Here is a 22,785-nt window from a genome sequence, read left to right as displayed (position 1 = left end):
AAATCAGTCTAAACTCATTACAACATGCACTCGCACACAAATATATAAGTGGCACATGCACGTCTCACAACGCAAGAAACTTTTCCAACGGAGAATTTGGGAGGTGGAGTCCGTGGAGGGTGGGGTTTGGGGAGGAACCTCGGCTGACTATAATGCCACAGAGTCCACCTTCCCAAGCACATTTCCTCCAAGGGCACGGATCTCTTCGTCCTGACCACCAGCTGCAATTCCGGGAGATCTCCAGGCACCTCCTGGAGGCTCACCCCAAAGCACAGAGACCACCGCCTGGGTCCTCCTCCCTCAAGCCAGAGCCTGACCACAGCTGGGTGGGGGGAGTGAAAATCCTTCCCTCTTACCCCCCTGCTCCTGCCTCCAGCGCCGTCTGTCCTCTCCGTCTGTCCTCTTCCTCCCCTTCCCCGTTAGCCGGAGGGTGGACTTCGCACCCCCACCCCTTGACGTCGCCGGAGGGGGGCTGCCTCCGCTCGTACCTGCTCTGCCCGACGAACAGACGCGCCTTAGACGGCTCCGGGTGGCAGCTGGGTCGCGCCGCGCTCTTGCCTCCCCTCCACGTGCGCCTCCTCGCCGCCATGTCTCTCCTGCTGGAGGCCGTCGGCTTCTTCCTGGCCACCGTCGGCTGGGCGCTGCTAGCCGTGACCCTCTTCAACAGCTACTGGAGGGTCTCCACCGTCTCGGGCAACGTCATCACCACCTCCACCCTCTTCGAGAACTTGTGGCAGAGCTGCGCCACCGACTCCACCGGCGTCTACAACTGCTGGGAGTTCCAGTCCTTGCTGGAGTTGCCAGGTGAGCCCCCTCCCCCCCCAAAATGCCTTCGGATCCCCGCCCCACGTAAGGCAGAGAACCCCCGAGAAGTGCCCAGGGTGTGTGGACCAATGTTCCCTCTAAGCTGTGGAGTCTTGTGAGCAAAAATTCTACTTTGTGAGCTACTGGCCTTAAAGTTTTGAGCAAGCGATTTGGCGACTGCATAAGTTAGTTTGCTCGGGAGCCCTCCTTCCTGAGCTAAGGCAAAAATGTGTGAGCCGGAGGCTAAAAAACTATGAGCTAGCTCACACTAACTCAGCTTAGAGGGAACACTGGTGTGGACCCTAAAACGAATGACGCCATTATGAAAAAGGAAGGCCCCCCCCCCCCCCCCCCGCAGTGTTCCCTCTAAGCTGAGTTAGTGTGAGCTAGCTCACCGTTTTTTAGCCTCTGGCTCACACATTATTGTCTTCGCTCAGGAAGGAGGGCTCCAGAGCAAACTAATTGATGCAGCAGCCAAATCATTCACTCACAACTTTAATGCCAGTAGCTCGCAAAGTAGAATTTTTGCTCACAACGCTCCACAGCTTAGAGGAAACATTGCCCCCCCCCCCGGGGGTCCTCGGGAGGCCTTCGTTTTTTCCGAAGGCTCCTAGAGGACGTGGGGGATGCCGAATGAGATTCCTACCAATAGTCACAGATGGGCCACCCCAGCAAGGTTGTGCGCGCGCGCGCGCGCAAGGGAAGTGAAGAGCGGGGGTGGTTTTCCCCTGCAGAGCCTTCTTGGGTGGTGGCCCCTCCGACGGCCAATCGGGACGCGTTCGTTCTTTCCGAGTGCTCCTAGAACTGGTGGCGGTGCCGAATGGCCCCCGACGACATATGGGCGAGCGCAACAAAGGGCTTTCCAGGCGAACGAGAAGCAGAGGTGGTTTTCCTCTGCAGAGCCTTCCTGGGTGGTTTCCCCTCGGCTCGACCGGGGTGGTTCCGTTGTCCTCCGAAGGCCGTGGCGATGCCGAATCGGCTCTACGGAGGGTCATCGTGACCCCAGCGGAGGGGCTTTCAAGGCAAGTGAGAAGCGGAGGGAGTTTGCCGTGGCCTTCCTCTGCAGAGCCTTTCTCGGTGGCCCCCCTTCCAAGTCCCGGCCCTGCTTAGCTTCGGAGATCGGGCTATATACCGCGTTGCCTTTCTCTCCGCAAACGGACCTAGCGATTGCGGTAACTGAAGCGAGGAAAGACGGTGCCGAGGAGCGAGCGCTGGCCTGGCCCCCCGCAGATCTTCTTGCTAGTTCTTTAGCGTTGGGAGGGCGTGAGGTCGGGGGGGTGGCACCCGTCGCGCCTCTGGGCATCCCGGAACAGCCCCCCCCCCTTCAATAGCTCCCTGCCGGCTTCTCTACTCCGTAGGGGTCCTCCGCTTCTTCAATGCACTTTACTCTTTTGGGGGTAAAAGAGGAAACGGTCTCAACACCCACGTGGACTCTTGCGCAAAGTGCAGAGGGGCGTCGGTTGCGCTTTGGCGCACAACTCCTCCATCTCCATTGTACCCCTAGCTTAGTTTAAAAAATTGTGTCTGTAAACCGCTCTGAGCCTCATGGATAGGGTGGTATATAAATCGCAAATGTAATGTAATGTAATCTCCTCCATCTTTCAGTCCGCATTTGCTTCCAGTGTGCCCTCCTCCAGGCCAATTCATGAGGTTCACAGGAGGCACACATTGAGTAGAGGCCCGATGGCCACAGGGATGCAGTGATCAGAGCAAGGGAAGCTCTCTGTGGGCATTTCTTTGCACACTCCCCGTGCCCAACAGCAGTGTTCCCTCTAAGCTGAGTTAGTGTGAGGCAGCTCGCAGTTTTTTTAGCCTCCAGCTCACACATTTTTGTCCTAGCTCAGGAAGGGACGGCTCCAGAGCCAACTAATTTGGGCAGTAGCCAAATCGCTTTTTCACAACTAATGGCAGTCGCTCACAAAGCAGGATTTTTTTGCTTACAGGACCCCACAGCTTAGAGGGAGCGTTGCCCGCTGGTCTAGAAGTTTCCACACCACCTGTCTTGTCATTTATTTACTTATTTATTTGCTGTCGCGTTGTAGGAGACTTGTGGCAACTTGGTAAGGGTTTTCAAGGCAAGAGGTGAACGGAGGCGCTTTGGCGTTGCCTGCCTTTGCGTAGCAGTCCTGGGCTTCCTCGGTGGCCTCCCATCCAAATACTAGCCAGGGCGGACTCTGCTTTGCTTCCAGGATCCAACAAGACCAGGCTAGCTTGGGCTATCCAGATCAGGGCAATGTTGTTCTGGGCGGAGAGGTTCCCCCCCCCCCCTTTGCGCTTGTCCAGAGATGCCAAGACGGCCTCGGTCGAGCCAGTAAACAGTCACGCGCCAGCAGCTGATGCCAGGAGGGGACTGGCAAATTAAAATGGCTCTGGAGCCAGCCAAGCGGAGGGGTCCCTGGACTTCGGCACTATTGACAGTGGGCATCAGCTCACCCATGTCCTTGCCCACAAACTGCTGGCAGCCGGGGAGGAGGCACCCAGGTGACGTGACCAATGCTCCCTCTGAACTGTGGAGTCTTGTGAGCAAAAATTCTACTTCGTGAGCGACTGGCGTTAAAGCTGTGAGCCAGCGATTTGGCTACTGCATACATTAGTTTGCTCGGGGGAGCTGTCCTTCCTGAGCAAAGGCAAAAATCTGCTCTGGAGGCTAACAAACTGTGAGCTAGCTCACAACGAACTCAGCTAAGAGAGAACACTGAACATGACGCTGATTATTCTTGCTCTTGAAGGATGTGAACCCGACGGGCCCCTGAGGCGCTGGCCAGAGTTGCCAGGGACTGGCTTTGCTTGCCCTCTAGGGCAGCGACCCTTCGGGAAAATTTCCCTGTAAATGAAATGGCCGATCCTCCCTGGCTGCTGCAGAAACTGAGTTCTGAGACCGGGGGAAGTGCCAAGTCAGCGTTCCCTGTGACTGACGGAAGGGGTGTGTGTGTGTGGTATTGTGCCAGACTGTATAATCTACCCTCTACTCCCTTCCTCCATCTTAATTGACATCACGAGTCATGTGCGGCTCGCAATTGAGATAACTGAGTGTGTCTCTGGGGTGTGCAAAATCACGGCAGAATTCCTCTGAGCACGTGCAGAGTTAATCTTCTGTAAGAACTGCAGCTAGCCCTTCTCTCTCCCGAGAAAAGTGTCAGTGACAAGGTGTGCATAAAGGCTTGAGTCAGTCAGCGACATCTTTCTGTTGCCGATACCCCCGCTTTGGCAGCCAGGCACTCAACAGATGAAGCGTCGCCCCAGCACGACACTATTGTAATAAAGACAGCTTCAACTGTTGACTTCCTACTGCCCTTAAAGATGCAGCAAGGAAATCCTATGGAGCACTGTTTAAATGCTGGTGTGATTCCTGGCATCAGGGTTCTTTGAGCTTCATTTAAGACAGGATTAAGCCCTGGTATCTCCTTGATCGGTCCGTTTCCTGTATCTGGATTCCATCCTGGACTATGTGGTATGATAACCTTGAGTTCTGGAACATGTGCAGAGTGTCTCTCTCTCGATATGTCAGAGTGGTTGGTCAGAGACACTACCTTGATTGATGGTTTGATTTTACCTTTAAAAAGTGGAAGAAATCATCTACTGGATACCAGTATTCCCTCTAAGCTGAGTTAGTGTGAGCTAGCTCACAGCTTTTCAGCCTCCGGCTCATACATTTTTGCCTTAGCTCAGGAAGGAGGGCTCCAGAGGACACCAATTTATGCAGGAGCCAAATTGCTCGCTCACAACTTTAATGCAAGTAGCTCACAAAGTAGAATTCTTGCTCACAGGACTCCACAGCTTAGAGGGAACCTTGCTGGATACTGTCTTTTTCTAGATTAGATCTGGATTTCATGCTATTACATTTCACGGCATGCTTCCTACATTTCATGGCCCCTTGTCTGTGCTGCTTATTTCTTTCTGCACCCCAACATGGAAGTGAGGGATGGATTCCCTTACAGGGTCTGAAAGAGTGGACTGTAAGCCCACACAGGTACCTCTGCTGGAAGGACATTTTGGTTTGCCTTTAAGGTACCACCAGTGCGGTGTACTGAACAGAGTAGCGGACTAGGAGTCTGGGCGGTCCGGGTTCAGATCCCCACAGCTACCATGGAAGCTCACTGGGGGGGCCTTGTTCCCATCCTGGCCTACCTCACAGGGCTGTCGCTGTGGGAAAAGGAAAGGCGGGAGCAAGGTTCTAAGCTGCTTTGAGCCCCCGCCTGTGGGGAGAGAAGGGTGCTGTTAATAAACAAAGGCAAGAATCCTGTTTGTTTTGGTATTCCAGTGGTGAGCATTTCTCATTTCTCCCTCGTTATGGGGCCCTTGGTTAGATACCACTGCAAACAGCGTTCTGGCTGAGATTCCAGCCCCGAAAGGTCAAAGAGTTTATGGTGCCAGCCGGCATCCTGGTCTCCTGTTTGCAGAAGGGTTCCGCTGGATGGGAAGGAGCAAAACAGGTGCATACCTCCCAGGGGGGCCGACAGGCGAAGGATGGGATCTGGAAATTCCTCTCCCCTCCGAGGGGGAGGGTGATTGCGTGCTGCTGAGTTGCCAGGGGAGAAGCGTTCCTGAAGGAGAGAGGCGAGTCATTGGGCTGAATTCAGCTCTGCTTTCTCATTCTGTCTCGGCCAGTTCTTCTCTTTACCCTGTGCGTGTCTCAAATGCCGTCAAGTTGCAGCCATCTTCTGGCGACCCCAGCCGAGGGGCTTGCGAGGCAAGTGAGAAGGAGAGGCGGTTGGCCGTTGCCATCCTCTGCAGTTTTCCTTGCTGGTCTCCCTGCTCAGCTTCCGAGATTTGACGAGATTGGGCTAGACCAGGGGTGTCAAAATCATTTGTTATGAGGGCCGGATCTGACAAACTGGAGAGGCAGTTTGGTGTAGTGGTTAAGTGTGCGGACTCTAATCTGGGAGGAACTGGGTTTGATTCCCCACTCCTCCACTTGCACCTGCTGATGTGACCTTGGGTCAGTCACAAGCTCTGGCACAGCTGTCCTTGAAAAAGAGCAGTTTGTGTCAGAGTTCTCTCAGCCCCACCTACCTCACAGGGTGTCTGTTGTGGGGAGGGGAAGGGAAAGGAGTTTGTAAGCTGCTCTGAGACTCCAAGTGAAGGGCGGGGTATAAATCCAATCTCTTCTCTTCTTCTATAAATGAGACCTTGTTGGGCCGGGGCACGTGTGTCATAAAATGTAATGCCAGGTAGCGGAGATATAAATTTTATTTAAAAAATTATTTTTAAAAGGGTGGATTTTTTAACTTAAAATAAAATGCTTAAAACATCAGCACTCTTGCAATATTTTGTTTATTTAACAGTGTCTGATAACTGACACCTCTTGCTCTGAACGATTGCATCAAAATGTCTGTGCTGTTGCAATCTTGAGTGTGCTGTTCAAGTATGTATCTGTAAGCTGCAAATCTACGATGATGCAGCAGCAGCAGCAGAACTCGAAGAAGAAGGAGAAGACAGCCAGTTCTGCTGTGGGCCTGATAGAAGCCCTCTGGGGGCCTGATCCGGCCCCCGGGCCGCATGTTTGACACACCTGGGTAGACTGTGCCACCGGCCCTCCCATACGCCTTCCTATACTCCCGTAGCTTTTATCCATGCACATCCTATGACCCTCAGTGTAGCCTTTTGGGGTGGTCACAAGGAACTCCCCCTTTTCACCAGTGCAAAAGCTGGCAGGTCCAGTGCATTGTGCAAACTAGCAGTGGTTACAGTGTCAAACTAGGGTATGGGAGACCCAGGATCAGATCCCCTCTCTGCCAGGGAAGCTCGCTGGGTGACCTTGGGCCAGTCACAGACTCTCAACTAGACCTACCTCACAGGGCTGCTATGACGATTTGGAGAAGAGATGAACGACAGAAGCCACTTTGGGTCCCTGTTGTGGAATAATAACAATTATCGTATGGCTTTGTGTGTAGAATAGCCAGGAGATCCTAAGATTGTCTGGCATCCTGAAGTTCTAGCTCTTTTAGCATTATGCACCACTAGGTGGCGAGCTAGGGTTGTTTTTAAGGGAAGAGACGTTTCAGAGGTGGTTTGCCATTGCCTGCCGCTGCGTTAAGACCCTGGTATTCCTTGGAGGTCACCCATCCAAATACTAACCAGGGCCGACCCTGCCTAGCTTCTGATATCTGACAAGATCAGGTTATCATGGACCATCCAGGTTAGGTCCCTGTTGCGGAGAAAGGCATTAATGAAGCCAATACATTTGAAAAGGCATAGCAACACAGCCTGGATGGCCCAGGTTAGCCAGATCTTGTCAGCTCTCGGAAGCCCAGTGGGGTCGGCCCCGGTTGGCATTCGGATGGGGGGGGTCTGCCAAGGAAGACCAGGGTTGTAGTTGCAGAGGCAGACAAAGGCAAACCACCTCCGGACGTCTCTGGCCTCTGGGGTTGTCATACGTTGGCTGCGACCTGGTGGTGCTTTCCGCCACCCCCAGCAACACAGTGTTACGATATGAACCTATGTTTGTATTTCTGTATAGTGGTGATGCTGTTTGTGTGTGTCTCTAGCATGAATACCTCTGCACTGTGTATTCAGGGATTGCTGTTTGGTTGTGTTGCTTTGTTCTGCATCTCATGCTTGCCTAGAAATAGGCTGGTTAAAAAGTCTGCAATGCGTGTCAGTGTATTTGGGGGGTTCACGGAGATTGGGTGGCTTTGGTGTATGTGTAAATCATGACACGTTCTGGATCAGGAGAGGAGAGCCAAGCTGGCATACGGCAATGGGGGAGGATCAGAGAAGCTGGACTGCGCCAGCCCGCCCCCGGTTAGCAGGGCAGGGGCGAGAGAGGGCTGCCAGGGGACGCGAGGGAGGGATGGCAAAAACCCGTCGATTGTTGCTTCTTCCGTGTTTATTTTATTGCCGCGCCCCCCCCCCCCCTCCAGCACAATGGGGCTTTCTTCCTCCCACAAAGAGATGGAACTGAAGCAGAAAATGGACCGAAGGGATTTAGATCTCACAAGACGCTGAACACTTGCCCAGATACACATCAGTGTCAGGAGTGCACAGAACCCGAGATGACCTCCCGAGGCAGAAGTCTGTGCCCTTGAGAGAGACGGTGTGGTGCAGTGGGCTAGACCGTTTGATTGGCGCGCCGGAGATCCAGGTTCAAATCCTGCTCGGTGCCGCTTATTCATGGGAAACATTTTAAAGCTGCTTTCTCACTCCGCTTGCGACAAAAAGGCTTCCCCCCGTTGGCGGAAGACTGATAGAAGGGGACAGGCGAATGTCCCTCTGGGGAGGGAGTTCCACATTTTCTTTTGCCTCGACTGTGAAGACCCTTACACCGGTTGCCACCCCTCTAGCCTCAGATGGCGGGGGCACCTGCAGCAGGTCCTCTGAAGAGGACCAGAGCGGTTGTGTAGGTTCATAGGTGAGACTAGCTGGTCCTTAAGGTATGCTTGTCCCAAGCTGTACAGTGCTTTAAAACTCAGTATCAGCACCTTGAATTGGACCCGAAGTGGGAGCCAGTGGAGGTGGAACAAGAGTGGAATGATGTGGTCCCTAATGACACGCACCAGTCAGAATTCCGGCTGCTGCATTCTGCACCTATTGTAACTTCCAGACAGTCTTCAAGGGCAGCCCCATATAAAGTGCACTGCAGCAGTCTAGTCTAGATGTTACCAAGGCATGTGCCACAGTGGCAAGATCTTTTTTTGTCCAGAAAATGCCACTGGCTGGTGAAAGGCGCTCCTGGCCACCACTGTGACAGCTGGTCCTGGCCAGTTTGCCGGCCCAGCAGCATAACCAGGCACATTCTCCTGCTTGTAGATGGCCGGGCATTGTGTCTTCCCTCCTTTGGGGGTGGCAGGGTGAAGGCAGGCTGGGGACGGGGCCCTTTCCCCCTCCCCAGTCCACCCTGACAACTAATTGGGGCCCCAAACAATGGGAATATTCCCCCACCAAAATACACTGCTGAGCTTCAGTGAATATCTTTCGGTTAAGTTAGCTGAGAATTCAGAAAATTAGGTCTCTGCTACAGTTGTTCTACAGCAGTGGCTGCTGAAGATTGGGCCTGGATGGTAAGAAAGTTACTCATCTACTTTGGATCCTGTGGATCAGTGTGGGGAGAGAGCTATTTTTAACCTCTTCTTCTCCATGCACTATTGGGTTGCGGTCACACGAGCCAGAAAAAATGGGGGGGAGGGGGAAACGAGGCTATTTCCTCCGGAGGAATTTGACCCGCCATTGCATGATCACACCTCCCTTTGAAGCTGCGGGCGCAGTCCGTCAGTGCGTGATCAGACGCAACTGCGGGTGAGTTGGGGGGGTTTTGTGCCATTTCCCCCCCATGCGCTTAACCGAGGGATCAATGAATTGCACCGAGGGCTCCCTGTGGAGTTTGCGATGATGCGCATATGGTGAAGGGGGGAAAAAACAACGGCACGGAGTCGGGAATGGCTTGATCAGACCATCCCGATGCCATGAGAGCGCGCTGGAGCGATCAGACCATGGGAAAGTCCATCCGTGGCCCGTCGCAACCCGTCAACGACAGGATTTCCCCCGGTGTCTTTTAACTCTGCTTCTGCTGTTGAGCAGAACGGGTTGCAGACAGCTGTGGGGCGCTTCCCAGATGTCTGATTGCATCCTTTAAATCCACCCGGCATTCGCGCCTATTCGCGGGGTTAATCGTGTGTATGATCACAGCCTTGGAGAGTTTGGGAGTACGAACCGGGGCCGGAGGATATGTGCCCCCACTGTAATCACTGACCCCCTTTTTACCCCTTACTCCCATTCCTGGATACTGATTTACTTCATTTTTACCCTGCTTTTCTCCCCAGGGGAGACCCAAATCAGTTGACATCATTCCCCTTTCGTCCTTTTTATCCTCACAACAGCCCTGTGAGGCAGGTTAGGCTGAAAGCGTGTGACTGGTTCAAGGTCAGCAAACGAGCTTCCACGGCAGAGTGAAGATTCAAACCTGGGGCTCCCAGAGAGGGTTTGCTGGCCTCTGTGGGGGGGGGGGTCTGCCTCTGGAGATCCCACTGAACTAAAACTGGTCCCCAGTCCACGGAGATCAGTTCCCCTGGAGAAAATGGCTGTTTTGGAGGAAGGGCTGTGGCACCGTGCTCTGCTGAGGTTTCCCCCCACCCGAAACCCCACTCTCCCCAGGCTCCACCCCCAAATCTCCAGGTATTTCCCAAACACACTCCCAGATCCTAGTCTGGAACTCTAGCCTGGGGTGTCAAACTCATTTGTTATGAGGGCCGGGCCTGACATAAATGAGACCTTGTTGGACCGGGCCATGTGTGTCCTAAAATGTAATGCCAGGTAGCGGAGATAGGGGTTTTTAAAAACTTAAAATAGGGTGGGTTTTTTTTACTTAAGATAAAAACATGCTTAAAACATTAGCTCCGTAAGCTGCAAACCTACTTTTGATTTATTGACGCTCAGCACAGAAATCTCATGCTCCGAGCTCTGAGTCTAGGACCCCGGTTAAAACATGAAATGGCTGAGTGATTAAGAGAGTCTGGCGAAGCAAGCTATGATGCAGCAGGAGCAGCAGAACTGGAAGCAGGAGATGGCCAGTTCCACAGCGGGCCTGATGAAAGCCCTCCGGGGGCCTGATCTGGCCCCTGGGCCGCATGTTTGACACCCCTGCTCTGTGCTGTTAGAGGTTCAGTCAGAACAGTTTTCCCATCTGCCCCATCCTTTCCCCCCCCAAAGAATGTTCAATTGCACTCAGTATTCCTTGGATTTTGGGGGCAAAGAGCGTTCCCAGTCCTTTCTGGGAAACTGTTGGCTTTTTAATATAAACCGACATTTCCCCTCGAGTCCAGGACTCCCCTGCACACACGGAAATCCTCCCCTCCTGTGTGGAAGGCTCTGTAGCACTGTCCTGCTTATAGGACCTAGTGTTTGCTATTAGGAGGAGTGATGTTCAGTGATAAAAACAAGACTTCCTTTGATAGGACAGAAAGCATTAAGCATTTTGGTCTATTTGCAATACTATCCTAAGCAAGGTTTAGGGTTTCCAACTCCATGTTGGGAACAACTTTGTCTCATTTGGTTAGTGAAATGTTGAATGAAAGGAAAACACTGTGTATTTGTAAATGAAGCACAGGCTGCAGACTTGAAATCCATGGACTAGAAATCCATTGGGGTCTCCCCGCGCAGGTTCGAATCCTGCTGACTACGGTATTTCATTTTAGAGGGGAAGTATAAGGCAGTTTCGTGTGTGTACAGAGAAAGAAACACGGATATCTAGTGTTTTCTCCGCCAAGGGAACCATGACAAACCGTTATCCGTTTGTCCCGAAATATATGTCATCCCTGTATCCCCAATTTCTTCCATTTTTTAAACAGATTTGTTTCTGAAAATAATCACCATCTCCAACACATTACTCTGAGATTTCCACAGACAATGAGTACAAAAAGCATTGTGGAATGCATTGCAAGGTGGTTTTCTCTTAAACCCGGAGAAACCCACTGAATTAAAAAAGGGGGTATTTTTATGAGCATTTACTGAAATTTGTATCACAGCTGCCTCCTTTAAACAACAGTAAAAGCGTTTCACTTGAAAGCTGCCTCAAGCTGGACTTTTGCAGAGGCAGCCTATACATTTCTGACAATTAATCAATCGCCAATCAGATAAAATAATTAATTTAAATAAATTTAATTAATTAATCCTGCCGCTTTGGCACTCACAGATGTCTGTTTCGCCATTTTTATAACAAAAGCAACTCAAATGCGTAGAATTAGAGGATGCCCTGACAGTCTAGTACAGTCTAGCCCGATCTCATCAGATCTCGGAAGCTGCCCTGCTTAGCACTTGGAAGGGAGACTTCCAAGGATATGTCTGGAAGGGAGACTTCCAAGGAAAGTTCAGGGTTACTATGCAGAGGCAGGCCATGGGAAACCACCTCCGCTCATCTCTTGCCTTGAAAACCTTTTGGGGCTGTAACTTCATGGCAAAATACAGAGAGAGGCTAGAGATAACGGGCTCCTCGAGTACAATTTCCCACACGGGGAAGCCATTCTGTAAATGCCACCCTTTCCTCTAAAATGGAGCTTATTTGTGGAGTCTGGGAAATGGCCTCACTTGTGTGGAATCTGCAGCTTGCAGCAAGGGCTTCCCGTGGCTTCGTGGCCAGGCCTGCTGTTGTTGCTTACCCGAGCCCCTCCTTTGTGTTGAGTCCGGCCTGCGTCGATGCTGAGGTGATCTGGAACTGCAGCTCTGCTTTCTTTTCTTTTTAAATTTTATTTTATTACAGTATATCAACATACAATAACATACAATAAATTTTATTTTATTACAGTATATCAACATACAACAAAAAGGAGAAGTTAACTTTCCAAACAGTATCTTGTTGACAAACAACATAACTATAGCTGCATCAAACTAAAAGACAACTAACAACAAAACTAAAGGTTATGCAGTATCAGTAACCCGCAATTTAACCTAATGAAACATGTACAGTGGCAAGGCATTTGTCCAAGGATTACGTGGCCTGTGCATCATAAACCTGTTTTGTTTAGCTAGCAAAACCTTCCATTTGTTCATTGGGCTTTGAGTGCTTTCGATTAGATTATGCTGGGCGGACCATTCAGCAATTTTGTCATCAATCAGATATTCCCATAGTTTAGTGTACCAATGGTCTATAGTGGGGACAGACTGGGTTTTCCAATTCTTTGCAATGATACACTTCGCTGCAGTTAAAAGTACTGAAATCAGTTCTCTTATCGACTTCTGGATACACGTTTTGGGCCGCAAATTAAGAAGGATTAGGGCAGGGACTTTTGGAATCTTACAACGCTCTGCTTCCTCCCCTCCAGCCTACCTGCAGGCCTCCCGGGCCCTCATGATCACCGCGCTGGTGCTGGGCTTCTTGGGGCTCCTCTGTGCCATGGTGGGGATCAAGTGCAGCAGAGTCGCAGAGGAGAACCCCAACGTGAAGGCGAAGATGGCCGTCGTCGGAGGCTGCATGTTTGTCTTGGCCGGTAAGTCTGGCGAAGAGGGACCCTCGGGCAGAGAGGGCCGCCATCTTCTAGGTCCCCACAGAACTAGTCACGGCTGTCATTTCCAGGTTTTCTTTTGCCCGGGGCTTCTGTCTCCTTTACAGACCAGTCCCGGCCCTCTAGGGCATTTCAGGAAAGGGATGAAGTCATGGCCCTTCATCATGGCTTCATGTCGAGGTCACTGAAGGTAGAGGAAGTTCATTGGAAGTGAGGGCCGTGCTGCCTGGTCCAGTCACCTTCTGCTCCTGGGTCTGGTCACTTCTTGATCCTAGCCAGAGTGGCGCAGTGGTCAGCATGTTCGCCTGGGATCTGGGAGATCCAGGTTCGAATCCCTGCTCTGCCGTGGAAGCTTGCCGGAGGACCTTGGGCTAGTCACTCGGCCTTGCAGGATTGTTGTGAGGATGAAACGGAAGACAGAAGAATGATGGGAGCCACTTTGGGCCTGCCTTAGGGGAGAAAGACAGGATACAAATGGATAATTGCTTTATTTATTTATTACACAGGATGCTTTGGGCTGATCCTGGGTGGAGCAGGCATTTGGCCTCGATGGCCTGTGTAGCCCCTTCCAACTCTATGATTCTATAAATAAATACATCTGAGGGCCTATTCAGGGTAATTGTTCCTGACTAGATGAGTGCTTTCGTTCCCTTTTGCAGCAGTCCCTCCCAAAAATGCCAAAGGAGGGAGATCCACAGCTGAAAATGTGCATAAGCAGGGTCAGCCTTGGCTAGTACTTGGATGGGCGACCTCCAAGGAATACCAGGGTCGTGACACAGAGGCAGGCGATGGGAAGCCACCTCTGAAACGTCTCTTGCTTTAAAAACAAGCCTAGATCGCCACCTAGTGGTACATAACACTAAAAGAGCTAGAACGTCTGGCTGCCGGACAATCTTAGGATCTGCTGGCTATGCCACACACAATGCCGAATGATAATAACAACAACATTGTTTGCAGCCACAACCATAAAATAATTTCAAGGGATAGCGTTTCCTTGGGGTGTAGATGGGGAAGCTGTCCCCTTTTCTCTTTGCTATACAGCGCTCCCATTGGTTGTTTCCCAGGAAGGTTTTGTCTCCCTCTAGTGGTGATGGCTGGGCTCTGCCGCTGCTTGCGTCAGCTAGCCCAAGCCATTCTTTTTTAGCTCACAGGTAAACACTGCAGCCCCAATACGACTTCCACCTCTGAATTCACTTTCATTTTCCTTCTTCCCTTGCCTGCTTAGGTCTCTGTGGGATGGTGACGATCTCTTGGTACGCCTTCAACATTACCCGAGACTTCTTTAACCCGCTCTTTGCCGGCACAAAGTAAGTCTTGCAACAGGACAGCTGATAGAGACAGGGGAAGAGAGATAGGAAAATACTGAAATTGAGGGAGAAGGGAAATAATCTCTTTGGTGCTGTTTTCACGGCTTAGTATCTGCCTGTCATCTGTCTCTCCTTCCGTCCAACCATTGAGCAGCCTACACATCTTGCTTAACGGTGAACTCTTATCACACACTCTGGTGACTTAAGAGAATGCACCCCTTGGTCTCTTTTGCCTTACACAAAGGCAAGAGTCATGGGCCTTCACTGGGTTAATTGTCCCCTGTGTGTTCCCAGAGCTGTTGCAACCTGATACTCGGATTCTATTGGGCTGCAAAGTTCTTGCGGTCCATTGCAGTTGCCAAAGTTTGTAATCATTAAATCCCCCCCCCTTGGGTCATTCCTGCACCTACATTGAGACATTTATGAATTGCTTCAACCAGTTTGGTGTAGTGGTTAGGAGCGAGGACTCTGATCTGGGAGAACCGGGTTTGATTCCCCACTCCTCCACATGCAGCTGCTGGTGCGACCTTGGGTCAGTCACGAGTTCTCTCAGAGCTGTTCTCTCAAGGGCAGTTCTTGAGAGAGCTCTCTCAGCCCCACTTACCTCACAGGGTGTCTGTTGTGAGGAGGGGAAGGAAAAGGAGATTGTAAGCCACTCTGAGACTCCTTCGGGTAGTGAAGGGCGGGATATAAATCCAATCTCCTCCTCTTCTGTCTTTGAATGTTTCTGGGTGGAATTGGGGTTGCCAACTCCTGCCTGGGAAATTCCTGGAGCTTTGGGGGTGGAGCCTGAGAAGGGCGGGGTTTGGGGAAGGGAGGGACCTCCACAGGGTATAACGCCATAGAGTCCACCTTCCAGAGTGGCCATCTTCTCCAGGTGAACTAATCTCTGTGGCCTGAAGACCAATTGTAATTTCAGGAGATCTCCAGGCCCCCATCCAGGGGTTTGGCAGTGCTAGGTGGAATGGAGCCTTTGTCAGATGTTTCTGGGCCGGGTGCTGACATTGTTTCTTTGATTGGCCAGGTATGAAATTGGACCCGCCCTCTACCTGGGCTGGAGCGCATCGCTGCTGACGATCATCGGTGGCGGGTTCCTGTTCAGCTCGTGTCGGGTTCACTCTCCGCCGGAGAAAAGGTGAGGCAGGATTTTGTGTGTGTGGTTGCCTGAGGCCTGCTGGAGAAGAATGAATCATTGCCCCGTCTATAGATTAAGCCGCGGAGATAGGCTCCCAGTTAGGGTGAGAGGCCACTTTACCCTGAGAAATTACCTGACTGGCTCTTTCTTGATCCCATCCCTCCTCCAAGGACCTCAGTGTATATCAGGGGTCCACAACCCTTCTGAGCCTGTTGGGCACCTTTGGAATTCTGCCAGAGGGCGGTGGGCACAACCACAAAATGACCCCCGAGGGAGGGGAAGCCAACCGCAACGTGTCTGGGAATGAGGTCGTGGACAACTTGGGTAGTGAGCTTTCAACATGTTAGGGCGAAGTTCTGTTTAGCTGGATGTCTTTTAAAGTGAATAGATGGTTTAACAATAGTGTCTTGTGTACACGTAGCTGACATTCAGTTGCACTGCGAGTGTCCTTGTGCTGCGGATCGGTTTCTTCTGAGGATCAGTTGTGATTCCAGGAGATCTCCAGGCCGCACCTGGAGGCTGGCAACCCTAACCACAGTGGGCATGGCCCAGCAGAGGCAGGTACATGGACAACTTGGGTAGTGAGCTTTCGACATGTTAGGGCGAGGTTCTGTTTAGCTGAATGTATTTTAAAGTGAATAGATGGTTTAACAATATTGTCTTGTGTACACGTAGCTGACATTCAGCTGCACTGCGAGTGTCCTTGTGCTGCTGATCTGTTTCTTCTGAGGATCAGTTGTGATTCCAGGAGATCTCCAGGCCGCACCTGGAGGCTGGCAACCCTAACCACAGTGGGCATGGCCCAGCAGAGGCAGGTAGAGGGGAAGTATGAAACGAGAGCCAGAGGCCAGCCTGCTGTGGCTCTTCGGCTCTCAAGTGAGAAACGGGCTGGAGATCATCCATTGATGGCCTCCACCCATGACCCCTGGTGCTCGGGAATGTTTAACCTGTGTGAGTATGATATCGAAACTGACCCAAAGGTAACTCTGGCTCCTCCCCCTCTCCCCTTTTGTGTCTCGACAGTTACAACTATCCATACAAGGGCACGAAGAGTGCGACGTCGGCCCCGAACCTGACGCCCGCCCGCCCCCGTGTGGATTCTAACGCCAGCAGCGCCGGAAAGTATGGCAAAAACGCTTACGTTTAAGACCGGCTGTGCAGAGCGGTGATCCCCAAAGGACATCTTCAGATACTTTCCTGGTTGCCCAGAACCTGAAAGGGGTGATGGCAACTCAGCAGCGGACCTTCTTCTCTCAGCCCTTCCTTTGGGTGTTTCCCGAAGCCCTGGTGAATGCTAGGATCCATGGAAGCCACGTTCCCGTGTTGAGTGTGGCCCTGGAAGAGGCTGCGTTAGACCAGATTATTTATTGAGCTGTCTCTCTGTGCTCTTCCGCACGGACCTTCCGATGTCTCCGTGTCATCTGGTCATTCCAAGAGAAGGGGGGCAAAGGTCCGGGCCGGCCTTCTCAACTAGAAGCCTTCCGTCCTGATCCCAAAGGTTGGCAGAGACTGTAAGAGGCCGGATTGACCAGACTGGTAGAGCTGTCAGCTTTTGGAAGACATGGACCTGGCAAAAGACACAACTTGGGCTCAAGAAGTGCCCCCCTTCCGGGAGCAGGACTAGTGGGGCCAAGGGGGTGAGGCCCAGTGGGGTCAAAGGGCGGAGCGAACGTGTCAAGGTTCAGAGACTGCAGAGAGTACTAATTCATCTCAGGTGCACAAGGTGACTCCCACTTCGCTTTCTCTGGCTGAGGAGATATCAGGGGGACTGTCACGGCTCAGGTGGGGCGTCACCTGACGCTGCCACCACTCTGGTTTCGGGATCCCTTGAGAAGGCCCAGAGCGCCCTCCCAACCTCCAGACCACCCTTATTTGGCCGAATGATAGGTGTGAGGACTAGGCAAAGCCAACAACAAATAAAAGGTTTATTTGTACAGGAGGTCAGCCCAATGTGGGAAGCAAACAAGGTGCAAGAACAATAACGATACGTGGGTGAAGAGAAAAGACACCAAATGCCCTAACGCGACTAGACTCCACCAGTCCCTAGCTCACTGTCTCACGTTGGGCCTGAGTCTACTCACCGTTCCTCTCAGGGCGAGGGTCTCTCCCAGCAGCAGCCTTCCCTCTGGCCCTGCTCTCTTGGAAGAAAGAACAGCTCTTCTTCTGTACCAGCTCTTTTGTCATACGTCCCCTTTCTCTGTGACTGGATAAAATTGGCACCAAAACCTCTCAGGGCCTTCTGGGAGTTGTAGGCCTGGCCTCCTCTCACTGCTATTCAGGCTCCCTGGGCCTGCTAGGCCTTTGCTTGCACACAGGGCCGGCCCCAGCTTATTTTGCACCCTAGGCGAGGATCCCTTCTGTCCCCCCCCCCCCCGCAACGCGCCCACCAATTTTCAAAAATAAATGCATTCTAGGAAGAATGAAAAACACAAATAATCAAGAAACTCCCAGAGTACGGGGTTGGGTGCAGCTTGGCACCCCTAAGGGCCAGCTCGCTCTAGGCGATCGCCTAGTTCGCCTAGTGAGTGAGCCAGCCCTGCTTGCACAGCCCAGATCACGATAGGGACATGTAGTGCAACAGGTGGGGAATGGGGGAGGTGGGAACCGTCTGCATCCCTGGTGCAATGACCACTTCCACTGTGACCCAAAAGTGCCACGATTGTGCTGGGGGTGTGTGTGTGACACTTTAGCATACGCCTGAAAGGCGGGGGGTTTAAACTCTGTGGTTATAGAGTTTGGGACAAATACTAGAACGTCACTTGATGTGATGATGCCACTGTGGGGTCATGCTGAAAGTGACGGCATCATGTAGGGGATGCTGATTAAGGCCCCCCCATTTTGCGGAGGAATTTTCTGTCGCAGCAGGCAGGGAACCGCAGTGGGAGGGGGAGGCGCAGGGTTATTTTTGGGGCGGAGCGCACAGGAACGGAGTTCCGGCTGGCTCCCGAGTTGGCCACGCCCAGCAGGAACTCATTAGCATAATAGGCCACACCCAACATCAGAAACTCATTAGGACTGGCTACATTGGGGGTGTGTGGCCTAACATGCAAAGGAGTCCCTGCTACAAAAAAGCCCTGGGTTTGGACAACAAACACGGTAAACAGAATAAGAAGCAAAAGGTGAATGTGTCTGGATGACCACACTTCTGCGAACATGGGGTGTGTGGCCTAATATGCTAATGAGCTGTGCTGTCAGGGGTGTGTCCTAATAAGCAAATGAATTTCTGCTGTTGGGTGTGGCCTATTATGCTAATGAGTTCCTGCTGGGCTTTTTCTACAAAAAAAGCCCTGGGGAGGCGTCTTGCTACTCGAGGGAATCCGTCGACGCTAGGAGCAAGGGAGGCGGGAAAGGTAGCCGGTGACGATTGCAGTGGTTAGAGAAGCTGCTTTTGAGGCACAAGAAGAGCCTGGGCTGAAAATCTGCTTAGCTTGGAGTTCCAAGTAGACATCGATGCGGTCCATTCTCTCGGCTGCAAGCCGAGCCCTGCAAAGGTTGTACAGGGACAGCAGAGCAAAATCCTTTGTCTTAAAAAGGCACTAAGCAGCTAAAAACTGACCTTGCGTCTTGTCCATGATATGAAAAAAAACCCTTCACTTGAACCCTACCGACTGGTGGGCCATCTGTTCCAGTCTCCTGTTTCACAAGAAGCAACAGTGCCCTGATAGGCTTACAAGCAAGGCATAGAGGCCAAGACTACCCCTTGCTTTTGCCCAACAAAGGAAGGTTTGGCTGACATAGTCAAATGGCATTTCGTGCTAGACCTTGTTGACTTGAGAAGGAGAGTGTGATAGTTTCCATATCATTTTGAGTTAAGTGTCCTGAGTAGCCATTTATGGCCATCTGACAGCAATGCCGATTCTGCAGACTTGGGCAGATCATGAGAGGGAGGGCAGGAAGGGTTGCCTCAGTGCTTAGTTCTTGTGGCCCTTTCTTACATACCCAGGGAAATGCTGATCCCCACTTTGGGGTCAGGAAGCCATTTTCTTCAGGCCAGTTTGCCCAGGAATCCCAGAGGAGGTTTTTCTGCCATCTTCTGGGTACAGAGCAGGGGTCACAAGGGGTTGGGGGGGGAGGGTAGTTGTGAATTTCCTGCATTGTGCAGGGGTTTGGACTAGATGACCCTGGAGGTCCCTTCCAACTCTGTGAGTATGCAATCACCGTGTGTGGCTGACGTGCGCTGCAGATAGCGTTGCCAAGCTCCAGGTGGGGCCTTGAGATCTCCTGGGGGGGTCACAACTTACCCTTTAGATCAGGGGTCATTTCGTAGAAAAAGAGGTGCAGGAGCTCATTAGCGTAACTCATTAGCATAACCTATTTGCATATGCCACACCCCCTGACATCACCGGAAGGGTGTCAGAAGGCAACACCCCCACCGCTCAGGCTCCACTGGTCTGTTTTGGACTGCTAGCTATGGGGGGGGGGATGCGCAGATCTGCCCTCACAGAGGAGAGAGAGCTTGTACCTGAAGGCGGGCCGGGGAGGGGGGGCTCTGCAACTTGGCTGCTTCTTGCTCCTCGTGGCCCAACTGAGGGCTGCCGTGAGCAGGGGGGGGGCTCGTTGCATGTGCCCGCCCCCTGGTCTCCTTACTGCCGGAGCTCCACTCCTGTGCGCTCCCACAGGAAGTGACCCCTGCTCCAGATGACAGAGATCAGTTCCCCTGGAGGAGGCAGGACTTTTGGAAGGCATCGTCTCCCTACCGAACTCCTTTCCCATACCACCTCTGCCCTTCCAAGGCGCCGCCCCCAAATCTCCAGGAATTCCCCAGGCTAGAGTCGGCAACCCGATCTGCAGATCATTATATTCACAGGTAATTTTGCCAGCTCGAGGTTGGGAAATGCCTAGAGATTTGGGGTGTGTGGATCTCGAGGGGGGTGGGATGCAGGGAAAGGGAGTTACTTCAGTGTGGTAGAATGTCACGGAATCCCCCTTCCAAAGTGGCCTTTTCCCCCAGGTGAACGGACCTCTGCCATCGAGAGATCAGTTGTAAATTCAGTGTGTCCCTCTAAGCTGAGTTAGTGTGAGCCAGCTCACAGTTTTTTAGCCTCCAGCTCGCAGATTTTTGTCTTCGCTCAGGAAGGACGGCTCCAGAGCAAACTAATTTCTGCAGTAGCTACATTGTTTGCTCACAACTTCAATGCCAGTAGCTCACAAAGCAGAATTTTTGCTCACAAGACTCCGCAGCTTAGAGGAAACATTGGTTGTAATCCCAGGGGATCTTTGCTCCTTACCCTGTTCAGAAGATCACTGGTTTGGGAAGGTCTTTAAGGGCTCTCGGCCAGCCTCGGTCACTCGAAGGCGGCCATCCACTCGCAGCCCGCGGCCAAGAGACAAAGGTCACCTTCCGAGATCTGGCACCAACTCTCGAAACCCCTCAAGGGCTCTGCTCTCGAGCGCTCAGGTTGAAATTCTACTTCTGACAATTGCCCACAAGGAGGCTTAATTTAGCACTTCATCCTGGACTTGTACAGAAAGTTCAACAGCGCCTTTTCTCGTTGGGGTAAGTATTATTGAAAGACACTCAGCCCCCGGGGACAGGGCAGGCGTTGGCCTCCGCCCAAGGACCGGCGGCAGGAGCCACTGGACATTTTGACCTCTGCAGAGCGCAAGGGGAAGGTGGCCCCCTGCCCACGAAGCACTTCATTGCACGTTCAAATGTTTTGTACATATCAAAAAGGAAATGTTTTAGCATTAAATCGTTGCCTTTGAACGTCAGTGTGTCACCGAGCTCATTAGCAAAACAGGAATGAAACAGGATTCTTTGTGGGTGGAGCGGCGGGGGGGTTTCTAACGATGGATGTGCCCCACTCTGGAGTCAGTTTATCCAGCTGAAGAGCCCTCCAGTGGACCTTTAAGTGTGACCACACATGGTACAGACCAGGAGCTGAGCTTTTTAAGCGGAAAAGGGGAGGGGTTGGTCGTGACTCAGTGGAAGAGTCTGCTTTGCATGCAGAAGGTTCCCAGGTTCAATCCCCGCCATCTCCAGGTAAGAGGACCGGGCTGTAGGTGATGCGATAGACCTCAGCCTGGAAAGCAGCTGCCAGTCTAAGTAGACGATGCTGACCTTGATGGACCAATGGCCTGGATTCAGTATAAGGCTGCTTCATGTGTGGATACCAGTAATGTGCGAAAAGCTCATGTTGCTTTGATGCACCATCGTTTAGCATGTTATCATATGTTATCATACTCCTATTCAGAAAAAGATTATTAGCCATTGTCAGTAATCCATCATGGAACAATTTAAGAGGGTTTTTTTTGTATAGGAACATCTAGGGCAGTGATGGCGAACCTTTTAGAGACTGAGTGCCCAAACTGCGACCCAAAACCCACTTATTTATCGCAAAGTGCCAACACGGCAATTTAACCTGAATACTGAGGTTTTACTTTAGAAAAAACAACTCCTACATTAACTTAAGATGATCCAAACAAAGTAAGGAAAGCAATCCCAAATGCTTTCATTTACTTATCATTATTTGGCGGATAATTTGACACTTTAATGATGTTCTGGGCCTATGGCACGCGTGCCCACAGAGAGGGCTCTGAGTGCCACCTCTGGCACCCGTGCCATAGGTTCGCCACCACTGATCTAGGGCTTAGTAGGCCAACGCTAGGTTGAACTGCGACTTACAACCTCCTCTTTGAGAAAGTACCAGATCTGAGCTTTCAAATCCTGTAAAGATTTCAGCCAACCAAGATTCTTCAGCAAAGAGTCCAAGATTCAAGAGAGAAAATTAGGGCCATGCTGTGCAGTCTTACCCAGCAGTACGTTTTTATCCTGCTGCCTGCCTAAAGCGTCCAGGGCAGCCAATATCCACGGTTCTGCCTTCCCTCGTTTTATTCTGTGAGGTTGAGTGAAAGAGGGATCCAGCGTCACCCAGCAGAGTAGGGGGGGTGTCTGAACTTGGGTCTCCCCCACCATAGTACAACATGAATGCCTACACCTCGGGAATGATTGGATACACAGAAATCATTTGTGAGCAGATGATGAAAGAACTGGGCCGTGCATTACACCATCCACTTATTTGCGTGTCTTTAATCCCCTTTTTCCTCTTTCCACATCCATTTATCGGAGTTATTTTTATCCCGTTTTCTTCCTAGCAGCTTATCAGATACAAAAAAAAATGCAATGCAAACAAGCAGAGAAGGAGATAGTCCAGTACTTCAACATCTTGGGCAGGTCTTGAGTCCACTGGCTGGCTCACTCCAGGCTATAAACTGGGAGTAAGAGAGCTCTTAAGCTTTCGCTTCTGGCCACACTCAGATCTTCAATATTTGCAATAAGGAGGGGATAGAAGCTCAGGTGATCACAGAGTTGCCAATTCCAGGTTGGAAATTCCTGGAGATAGGGGGAGGAACTGCAGAGGGGGGATACAATGTCATAAAGTCTACCCTCCAAAGCATCTATTTTCTCCAGGGGACCTGGTCTCTATTGGCTGAAGATCCGTTATAATTACAGGAGGTCTCCACTCCAAGCCCTGCCTGGAGGTTTGCAACTCCAGATCACAACCCCCCTCCCTCTGCTTCAAGAGAATGGCGGCTTGATGCTTCCCTGTCTTTGCAGGCCCCCGTCCAAATCCCGCACCAGGCCAGACCAGTACCCTTGCTGCAG

General features: G+C 51.6%; 1 protein-coding gene across 1 annotated transcript; it reads left to right on the top strand.

The window, feature by feature from the left end:
- The first annotated feature begins 202 nt into the window (after window positions 1-202).
- Window positions 203-16,326, top strand: CLDN15 (claudin 15). Its single transcript, XM_015420457.1, has 5 exons — window positions 203-804; window positions 12,558-12,722; window positions 13,963-14,044; window positions 15,069-15,179; window positions 16,203-16,326. The coding sequence occupies exons 1-5, from the start codon at window positions 588-590 to the stop codon at window positions 16,324-16,326; spliced, it is 699 nt and encodes a 232-aa protein (XP_015275943.1). The 5' UTR covers window positions 203-587.
- The last annotated feature ends 6,459 nt before the right edge of the window (window positions 16,327-22,785 follow it).

The sequence above is a fragment of the Gekko japonicus genome, unplaced genomic scaffold (genome assembly GCF_001447785.1).
Source record: "Gekko japonicus isolate JY-2015 unplaced genomic scaffold, Gekko_japonicus_V1.1 scaffold441, whole genome shotgun sequence".
NCBI classification, from domain to species: domain Eukaryota; kingdom Metazoa; phylum Chordata; class Lepidosauria; order Squamata; family Gekkonidae; genus Gekko; species Gekko japonicus.
The sequence above is the reverse complement of the archived record's forward strand: the minus strand, read 5'-3'. Positions and strand labels throughout refer to the sequence as shown.